Source organism: Pan paniscus, chromosome 5 (genome assembly GCF_029289425.2).
Source record: "Pan paniscus chromosome 5, NHGRI_mPanPan1-v2.0_pri, whole genome shotgun sequence".
NCBI classification, from domain to species: Eukaryota; Metazoa; Chordata; class Mammalia; order Primates; family Hominidae; genus Pan; species Pan paniscus.
Genome location: NC_073254.2, coordinates 45,835,878 through 45,845,488, shown reverse-complemented (window position 1 = coordinate 45,845,488; position 9,611 = coordinate 45,835,878). Strand labels below are relative to the sequence as shown.

General features: G+C 48.0%; 1 protein-coding gene and 1 pseudogene across 3 annotated transcripts; one reads left to right on the top strand and one right to left on the bottom strand.

Moving 5' to 3' along the window:
* Positions 1–401: 401 nt before the first annotated feature.
* Positions 402–2,421, bottom strand: LOC103783864 (ubiquitin carboxyl-terminal hydrolase 8-like; annotated as a pseudogene).
* Positions 2,422–5,843: 3,422 nt separating this feature from the next.
* On the top strand, positions 5,844–9,243 carry LOC100982294 (class I histocompatibility antigen, Gogo-C*0202 alpha chain). 3 transcript variants are annotated; one of them, XM_024929090.4, is made up of 8 exons: positions 5,844–5,998; positions 6,129–6,398; positions 6,644–6,919; positions 7,507–7,782; positions 7,907–8,026; positions 8,467–8,499; positions 8,607–8,651; positions 8,817–9,243. In XM_024929090.4, exons 1-8 carry the CDS (start codon positions 5,926–5,928, stop codon positions 8,918–8,920), a joined length of 1,197 nt encoding a protein of 398 aa, XP_024784858.4. In that variant the 5' UTR covers positions 5,844–5,925; the 3' UTR covers positions 8,921–9,243. The 3 variants fall into 3 exon arrangements, with proteins under 3 accessions (XP_024784858.4, XP_054969349.2, XP_063461311.1); XM_055113374.3 differs by having other exon boundaries at positions 8,607–8,654; positions 8,819–9,243; XM_063605241.1 differs by lacking the exon at positions 7,907–8,026 and having other exon boundaries at positions 8,607–8,654; positions 8,819–9,243.
* Positions 9,244–9,611: the final 368 nt, after the last annotated feature.

Here is a 9,611-nt window from a genome sequence, read left to right as displayed (position 1 = left end):
TCCTGCAAACTGGTAATTGATCTTCCCAATGGTGATTTTAAGGTCTTTTGGACTGATATATCTATACTGTCCTGTCTACGGGGCTTTCATGATTATACCAAATTCTTCTGCCACTTCACCTTTATGCCCCTAACAAATTTGACTTGTTAATATCATCCTGATAACAGTTTCGGTTGAAATAATCAGCCAAATGTGGAGCATTACATAGGCACTGCAATACTGAGTTCATATAACAAGTATTTCCTAAGTTACGAAGTCCAGTAAGAGCTGGTCCAGAACCTCCGAAAACAGGATTGAGTTTCCAAATCTGAGAAGCAGAAAGCCTTGAGATCTCAGCTTTAGGGTAGCATGTTGGCTTGTCTTCCTGATTAACTGTTGGAGTTACTGCTGGCTTCCTCTTCTCTTCCTCTTGAATAGCCTGGGTTATATCTGGGGAGGAGTAAGAGCATTTCAGTTTGGAAGGTTCCCTATCCTGCTTAGCAGGAATCTGTGGCTTGCCTTTATGAGTTGGAGGGGTGGAAGGAGGTGCAGATGAAGGAGCCATTTCCAGTGGGTACATATGAACAGTGTTAGTGGTGAATGATAATAACGAAAGGTTCCAGTGATTGGATCAAGAAACTTGGCCCAGCCTGAAGGCAGTCCTGGTTCCATCCTCCCCATTTCTTCACTTTGTGCTATTATCGAAGGTTCTCATTGAGTTTTATTTCTTTCAGTATCATCTGTATCCTCTCTAAAAGTTTCTGTCCTTAGAATTCCAGTTTCTGGTTGTCCTTTAATCTTAAAAGGCTTGCCTGAACCTGAATCCCCTGTCGCAGATGTATGGGACACATCTCTTGTTGACTTTTTCTGTACTTCTGGGGTTGAACATCTTCTCCCCCTGTCCTCTACAGACTTCTCGGCACCAGAAGTTTCACGATCACTTTTACTTTGTCTTTTTACTCTTGTTATTTCTTTGCCCTTCTTTGCTGAGATTTCTTTATCCTCTTTCTTGGCCTGTTCACGTTCTTTCTTCTCGATTTCTTCTTTTGCTTTTTGTTGCTTCTGTGTAATTTCATTTTCTTCAGCTTCTTGTTTCTTTTTGGCTTTTTGCTCATGTTCTTCCCTCCTCAGTTTCTTTCTGTTTCCCTTGCTGTCTTTCCTGAAGTTCTTTTTCTTGTTTGTTTCTCTCCATTAGAAGAGCAGTTTCTGCATGAATATGAGCCTTTTCTTCATCTGTTAACATGAGAGTTGGAGAGGAAACTACTGGCTTGGCGGAACAATCAGGAATAACTTTTTCATTCTGAGGAGACTGTTGCTCATGATTTGTACTTTCAGATTTGATTATATGCTCTTCAGGCAATTTGACTGCCAGTTTTTTAGTATGATCAATCTGTGGAACATTCTTTATGCTAGGCACTGGCTGAATGATGGGTGAAACATCAGATTTAGAAGCAGCAACTGGTTCAACTGGAATTGATATATTCAGTGGTCCTGTCCTCTCATTTTGATCATTATCACTTATTTGATCACTTATCAATTCTATGTCTTCATCCACTTCTATAGGTGGAGGTGGCATCTGGGCAGCAGGTTTAGAAGGAATTGATTCTTCCAGTGAGGGATAAGTAAAATCCAATGAGATAGACAACTCTTCATTCTGGTGTTGTGGGGGTGGAGTGACCTTAGCATTTGTTGTATACTGGGAATAGCAAAGGAACCAGTTTTTATAGCCTCCCTCTAAAACCAAAGGCCCAAGGCCCATTGCACAGGACAGTCTTACTTTCCCACTTGAAAAGTGCATCTTTCAGATGCCAGAGTGTTGTTCCAATCTGTAAATCTTTTGCAGAACTAAACCAGTCAAGAAGTACCATATACTCCACATTCCCCCTCTTCTTCAATGTATCTATAGAATCATCTGGGAGGTGTGCTTCAATCCAGCTAGCAGTGACTCCTGGACTGATGGCTTTTCCAGGAACACTGAGAGAATGTAAAATACAGGAATCCTGATAATCCTGCATTCTTTGAGCATCCATTATAATCAAGCTGATGTTTTTATCCATCATCATTGTGTATAGTTCCTTTGCTGTGATTGCTCCTTTCTCTTTGGTCTCACATTTTTCATTCTTTTCACCATTGCTCTTTTGGGTTTTGTCTTTGGAATCCAATACAATCTCCAAAGAACTTTTAGCCAACGTGCTGCCATCCTCTCTTCCTGTTTCCTGCCTTTTTTGTTGTAGCCACTGTGCTTCCCCCTGCCTGTCCTTTTCCTCAAGTTTTTTCCAGATTTCAACTTCTTCATATCTTAGTTTAAGGCTTTCAGAGAGTCGTTCAGTTTCTCCAGTGGCTTTTTTGATGTTTGCAGGTCCAAGTATTGAATGGAAGCAATCCTGCTGTTGCTTGAAATCAGTTCTTTTTTGGATAGGATTATAAACAGTCACGTTTCATATACGTGTGTGAGCTTTTTTTCATATGTTTCTTGGCCACGTAAATGTCTTCCTCTGAGAAGTGTCTGTTTATATCCTTTGCCCACTTTTTGATGGGGATGGGTTTTTTTCTTGTAAATTTGTTTAAGTTCCTTGTAAACAAACATGTGAGCTCTCATCATTCTTGTTTAAACACCTAACAGTCATCCTAACCAGTGCAACAAGGACCAGGCATGGTGGCTCATGCCTGTAATCCCTGCATTTTGGGAGGCTGAGGTGGGAGGATCACTTGAGATCAGGAGTTTGAGACCAGCCTGATAAGTGAGAACTCATCTCTATCAAATAATAATAATTTTAAAAGAAAAAAGATCAATGGATAGGAAAGGAAGAAATGAAAGTCTTTCTTTGTCACCAGCTTCATTGTATATGTAGAAAACACTAGGGAATTCTGAAAAAGTCTCTGGAATTAATCATTGAATTTGCAAAATAGTTCATAAAATATATGTAATAAGTCGCTTAGATGAACATGAAAAGATAGCAAACAATACTAGTCATCTAAGAAGTGCAAGTTAAAACTACAATGAGAAACCATCACACACCACCTAGAGCAGGTAAAGTTAAAAAGACATATGATAAGTCTTAACACTGGCAAGAATATGGAAAAAATAGGAATGTCTGATATTGCTGGTAGGAATGCAAAAAATGTGGCAGCCAATTTGTAAAGCAGTATGGCAATTTCTTACACAGTTACCCATCTATTACCACATGGCCCAGCAATTCCACAAATACATATTTATCCAAAAGAAATAAAAATGTAAGTCCACACTTGTAAGCAGTTATTTATAGTGGCTTCATTAATAACAAACCCTAACTGGAGGAATCCACATGTCTATCAACTGGAGACACAGAAACCAATGAATAAACTGGGATTCCAGCAATACTCGGCAGCTGCTCAGCAACAAAAATGAATGAATGGCATCATCTCAAACATCGTTATGCTAAGGGAGAGACCAAACAAAAGACTACATAACATATGATTGCATGTCCATGAAATTCTAGAAATGTCACTATTGCAGTGACAGAAAGCACAGCAGTGGTTGAATGAAGGGAAGGGGGTGAGGGTGGGAGGCAAGGATTAAATAGAAAGGGGCATAAAGAAAGTTTTTAGGGAAAAGAAACTGTTCTCTACAGTGCCACAATTCAGGAGTGACTGGGAGGGGAAAGTAAGGGGAGAAGAAGGTCTGAGGGATAAGGGGCAGAGAGAAGGGCTGGGGAAGCAGGAGGTGAGGACAAGGAGCAGGGGAAAGGACTCTAAAGCAGTGGAGGGGCCTAGTAGGAGGATCTTTGCATTTGGTGTTTCTCTACTGGGCAGTGTGGTAGTTACACTATAAATAATTACCAATATCCACCAAAAAGTGCAGCTAAAACTGGTGAATTTTTTTACATGTAAACGCCCTAATAAGCAAAAAAAAAAAAAAAAAAAAAAAAAAAAAAAAAAAAAGGGGGGGGAGGGGGAGGAAAGAAGGCAAAAATAAAGACATTGTTAGATCATCAAACCCATAAAATTCATTTCCTAGGGGTCCTGTACCACATGTAATTTTAAAGGACATTCTTCAGGCTGAAGGGAAATGATACTAGATGGTGACCCAGATAATACAGAAAGGAACAATTAACAACAGAAATGATGCACATACACATATCACATACACACCCATTTTCTTAATTTCCTGAAGATATGTGATTGCTTGTCTAAAACAAAAAGTATTACACTGTATCGTTGAGTTTATAACGTATATTGATGTAACATATACAATAATAATAGCATAATGATAGTTTAAATGAAACTACACCATTTGAAGTGTCCTTTATTTTGCTGGATGCAGCTTAATATTACCTGAATTTCACTGTGAAAAGTCAAGGAATTGGGTTTCAATTCTTACAACAATAAAAAATTAATGTAAAGAAATATAGCTAAAAGCCACTAGGAGAATTAAAACCATAAGCTAAAAAATGTTTACTTGACACATAAGAAAGTAGCAAAGGAGGAACAGAAACAAAAAGATATGAGACAAATTGAAAACATATAGCAAAATGGTAGACCAAAACCCAACCATTGTAAGTGAAGAAATGACATGACCTGAGTCACATTAGCAGGACTGCTGAGCACTGTGGGGAGAACAGACATGGGCAGGAAGTGAGGGACAGTGTTAGTGCCACAATTCAGGAGTGACAGGGTGGCGGGGACTAAAGGGGAAAGAGGGTGTGAGGGATGAGAGGGGCAGACAGAAGGGCTGGAGAAGCAGGAGGTGAGGAAAAGGAGCAGAGGAAAGAATTCTAAAGCAGTAGAAGAGCCTGGCAGGGGGGTCTTTGCATTCGGTATTTAATACATTTTGTGTGACTGCCTTAAAACTAATGGCCTCCTTATGATTTTTTTTAAAAAAAGGGTTACAAAAATATCAAGTGTCCAAATAAAATATGCACACTGCTTAGATGTGCATAGTTCACGAAAACGGGCAGTGCTGGAGCGTCGGTGAAGAGCATTGGGACTGCATTGAGCCCTCGCAACTTTGAGGTGATGACTACAAGCTACCCGTTGCAATAGACAGTAACAAACCCTGCTTCTTTGTATTCAGGAGATGTTCTGGACTCACACAGGGAAACTCGGGCTAGAGAATGAGGATAATTTTAAATGCAACAACCCAGAGTCACAGATCCATAGTCTGCGAAAGTAAAACAGGAGCTTTGAGAATTTAATTGTAATGCAGTTTTGACACAGGTCTTTCACAGATTGGAATTCTAATCATTCAGGGATTACCAATATTGTGCTACCTACTGTATCAATAAACAGAAAGGAAACTGGTCTCTATGAGAATCTCTACCTGGTGCTTTCAGACAAAAACTTCACCAGGTTTAAAGAGAAAACTCCTGACTCTACACGTCCATTCCCAGGGCGAGCTCACTGTCTGGCATCAAGTTCCCCATGGTGAGTTTCCCTGTACAAGAGTCCAAGGGGAGAGGTAAGTGTCCTTTATTTTGCTGGATGTAGTTTAATATTACCTGAGGTAAGGTAAGGCAAAGAGTGGGAGGCAGGGAGTCCAGTTCAGGGACGGGGAATCCAGGAGGAGAAGTGAAGGGGAAGGGGCTGCGCGCAGCCTGGGGGTCTCTCCCTGGTTTCCACAGACAGATCCTTGGCCAGGACTCAGGCACACAGTGTGACAAAGATGCTTGGTGTAGGAGAAGAGGGATCAGGACGAAGTCCCAGGTCCCGGGCGGGGCTCTCAGGGTCTCAGGCTCCAAGGGCCGTGTCTGCACTGGAGAGGCGCCGCGTTGGGGATTCTCCACTCCCCTGAGTTTCACTTCTTCTCCCAACTTGCGTCGGGTCCTTCTTCCTGAATACTCATGACGCGTCCCCAATTCCCACTCCCATTGGGTGTCGGGTTCTAGAGAAGCCAATCAGCGTCTCCGCAGTCCCGGTTCTAAAGTCCCCAGTCACCCACCCGGGCTCAGATTCTCCCCAGACGCCGAGATGCGGGTCATGGCGCCCCGAACCCTCCTCCTGCTGCTCTCGGGAGCCCTGGCCCTGACCGAGACCTGGGCCGGTGAGTGCGGGGTCGGGAGGGAAACGGCCTCTGCGGAGAGGAGCGAGGGGCCAGCCCGGCGAGGGCGCAGGACCCGGGGAGCCGCGCAGGGAGGAGGGTCGGGCGGGTCTCAGCCCCTCCTCGCCCCCAGGCTCCCACTCCATGAGGTATTTCTACACCGCCGTGTCCCGGCCCGGCCGCGGAGAGCCCCGCTTCATCGCAGTGGGCTACGTGGATGACACGCAGTTCGTGCGGTTCGACAGCGACGCCGCGAGTCCGAGAGGGGAGCCGCGGGCGCCGTGGGTGGAGCAGGAGGAGCCGGAGTATTGGGACCGGGAGACACAGAAGTACAAGCGCCAGGCACAGGCTGACCGAGTGAACCTGCGGAAACTGCGCGGCTACTACAACCAGAGCGAGGACGGTGAGTGACCCCGGCCCGGGGCGCAGATCACGACCCCTCCCCATACCCCACGGACGGCCCGGGTCGCCCCGAGTCTCCCGGTCTGAGATCCACCCCGAGGCTGCGGAACCCGCCCAGACCCTCGACCGGAGAGAGCCCCAGTCGCCTTTACCCGGTTTCATTTTCGGTTTAGGCCAAAATCCCCGCGGGTTGGTCGGGGCGGGGCGGGGCTCCGCGGGCATGGCTGACCACGGGGGCGGGGCCAGGGTCTCACACTCTCCAGAAGATGTATGGCTGCGACCTGGGGCCCGACGGGCGCCTCCTCCGCGGGTATGAGCAGTTCGCCTACGACGGCAAGGATTACATCGCCCTGAACGAGGACCTGCGCTCCTGGACCGCCGCGGACACGGCGGCTCAGATCTCCCAGCGCAAGTTGGAGGCGGCCCGTGCGGCGGAGCAGTGGAGAGCCTACCTGGAGGGCCTGTGCGTGGAGTGGCTCCGCAGATACCTGGAGAACGGGAAGGAGACGCTGCAGCGCGCAGGTACCAGGGGCAGTGGGGAGCCTTCCCCATCTCCTATAGATCTCCCGGGATGGCCTCCCACGAGGAAAGGAGGAAAATGGGATCAGCACTGGAATATCGCCCTCCCTTGAATGGAGAATGGCATGAGTTTTCCTGAGTTTCCTCTGAGGGCCCCCTCTGCTCTCTAGGACAATTAAGGGATGAAGTCTCTGAGGAAATGGAGGGGAAGACAGTCCCTGGAATACTGATCAGGGGTCTCCTTTGACCACTTTGACCACTGCAGCAGCTGTGGTCAGGCTGCTGACCTTTCTCTCAGGCCTTGTTCTCTGCCTCACACTCAATGTGTCTGAAGGTTTGATTCCAGCTTTTCTGAGTCCTGCGGCCTCCACTCAGGTCAGGACCAGAAGTCGCTGTTCCTCCCTCAGAGACTAGAACTTTCCAATGAATAGGAGATTATCCCAGGTGCCTGTGTCCAGGCTGGCGTCTAGGTTCTGTGCCGCCTTCCCCACCCCAGGTGTCCTGTCCATTCTCAGGATGGTCACATGGGCGCTGCTGGAGTGTCCCAAGAGAGATGCAAAGTGTCTGAATTTTCTGACTCTTCCCGTCAGAACCCCCAAAGACACACGTGACCCACCACCCCCTCTCTGACCATGAGGCCACCCTGAGGTGCTGGGCCCTGGGCTTCTACCCTGCGGAGATCACACTGACCTGGCAGCGGGATGGGGAGGACCAGACCCAGGACACCGAGCTTGTGGAGACCAGGCCAGCAGGAGATGGAACCTTCCAGAAGTGGGCAGCTGTGGTGGTGCCTTCTGGACAAGAGCAGAGATACACGTGCCATATGCAGCACGAGGGGCTGCCAGAGCCCCTCACCCTGAGATGGGGTAAGGAGGGGAATGGGGGGTCACATCTCTTATCAGAGAAAGCAGAAGTCCTTCTGGAGCCCTTCAGCCGGGTCAGGGCTGAGGCTTGGGGGTCAGGGCCCCTCACCTTCCCCTCCTTTCCCAGAGCCATCTTCCCAGCCCACCATCCCCATCATGGGCATCGTTGCTGGCCTGGCTGTCCTGGTTGTCCTAGCTGTCCTTGGAGCTGTGGTCACTGCTATGATGTGTAGGAGGAAGAGCTCAGGTAGGGAAGGGGTGAAGAGTGGGGTCTGGGTTTTCTTGTCCCACTGGGAGTTTCAAGCCCCAGGTAGAAGTGTGCCCCGCCTTGTTACTGGAAGCACCATCCACACATGGGCCATCCCAGCCTGGGACCCTGTGTGCCAGCACTTACTCTTTTGCGAAGCACATGTGACAATGAAGGACGGATGTATCACCTTGATGATTATGGTGTTGGGGTCCTGATTCCAGCATTCATGAGTCAGGGGAAGGTCCCTGCTAAGGACAGACCTTAGGAGGGCAGTTGGTCCAGAACCCACAACTGCTTTCCCCATGTTTCCTGATCCTGCCCTGGGTCTGCAGTCGTAGTTCTGGAAACTTCTCTTGGGTCCAAGACTAGGAGGTTCCCCTAAGATCGCATGGCCCTGCCTCCTCCCAGTCCCCTCATAGGGCATTTTCTTCCCACAGGTGGAAAAGGAGGGAGCTGCTCTCAGGCTGCGTGTAAGTGATGGCGGCGGGCGTGTGGAGAAGCTCACCAACTCCATAATTCCTCCTGTCCCACATCTCCTGCGGGCTCTGACCAGGTCTTTTTTTTTGTTCTACCTCAGGCAGCAACAGTGCCCAGGGCTCTGATGAGTCTCTCATCACTTGTAAAGGTGAGATTCTGGGGAGCTGAAGTGGTCGGGGGTGGGGCAGAGGGAAAAGGCCTGGGTAATGGGGATTCTTTGATTGGGACGTTTCGAGTGTGTGGTGGACCGTTCAGAGTGTCATCACTTACCATGACTGACCTGAATTTGTTCATGACTATTGTGTTCTGTAGCCTGAGACAGCTGCCTGTGTGGGACTGAGATGCAGGATTTCTTCACACCTCTCCTTTGTGACTTCAAGAGCCTCTGGCATCTCTTTCTGCAAAGGCATCTGAATGTGTCTGCGTTCCTGTTAGCATAATGTGAGGAGGTGGAGAGACAGCCCAGCCCCGTGTCCACCGTGACCCCTGTCCCCACACTGACCTGTGTTCCCTCCCCGATCATCTTTCCTGTTCCAGAGAGGTGGGGCTGGATGTCTCCATCTCTGTCTCAAATTCATGGTGCACTGAGCTGCAACTTCTTACTTCCCTAATGAAGTTAAGAACCTGAATATAAATTTGTGTTCTCAAATATTTGCTATGAAGCGTTGATGGATTAATTAAATAAGTCAATTCCTAGAAGTTGAGAGAGCAAATAAAGACCTGAGAACCTTCCAGAATCTGCATGTTCGCTGTGCTGAGTCTGTTGCAGGTGGGGGTGGGGAAGGCTGTGAGGAGCCGAGTGTGGACGGGGCCTGTGCCTAGTTGCTGTTCAGTTCTTCATGGGCTTTATGTGGTCAGTCCTCAGCTGGGTCACCTTCACTGCTCCATTGTCCTTGTCCCTTCAGTGGAGACTTGTTCAGCGGGAGCTGTGACCACAGAGGCTCACCCATCGCCCAGGGCAGCCCCTGCACACGGGAGTCCCTGTGCTTTCTGAGACAAATTTTCAGACCCATTCAGCTCTTGCCCTCCTTCTAGGGCTCCTCTTCTGCTTTGGTCTCCTGCCCTCTCTCCCTTCCCTGATTCCAGTGATCTTCGTGCTGACTCC

Coding starts and splice junctions, on each gene's coding strand:
- LOC100982294 (XM_024929090.4), top strand. CDS start 5,926: ATGCGGGTCATGGCGCCCCGAACCCTCCTCCTGCTGCTCTCGGGAGCC. Junction 6,399..6,643: donor CTACAACCAGAGCGAGGACG/GTGAGTGACCCC, acceptor GGGCGGGGCCAG/GGTCTCACACTCTCCAGAAG. Junction 8,027..8,466: donor GTGTAGGAGGAAGAGCTCAG/GTAGGGAAGGGG, acceptor TTCTTCCCACAG/GTGGAAAAGGAGGGAGCTGC.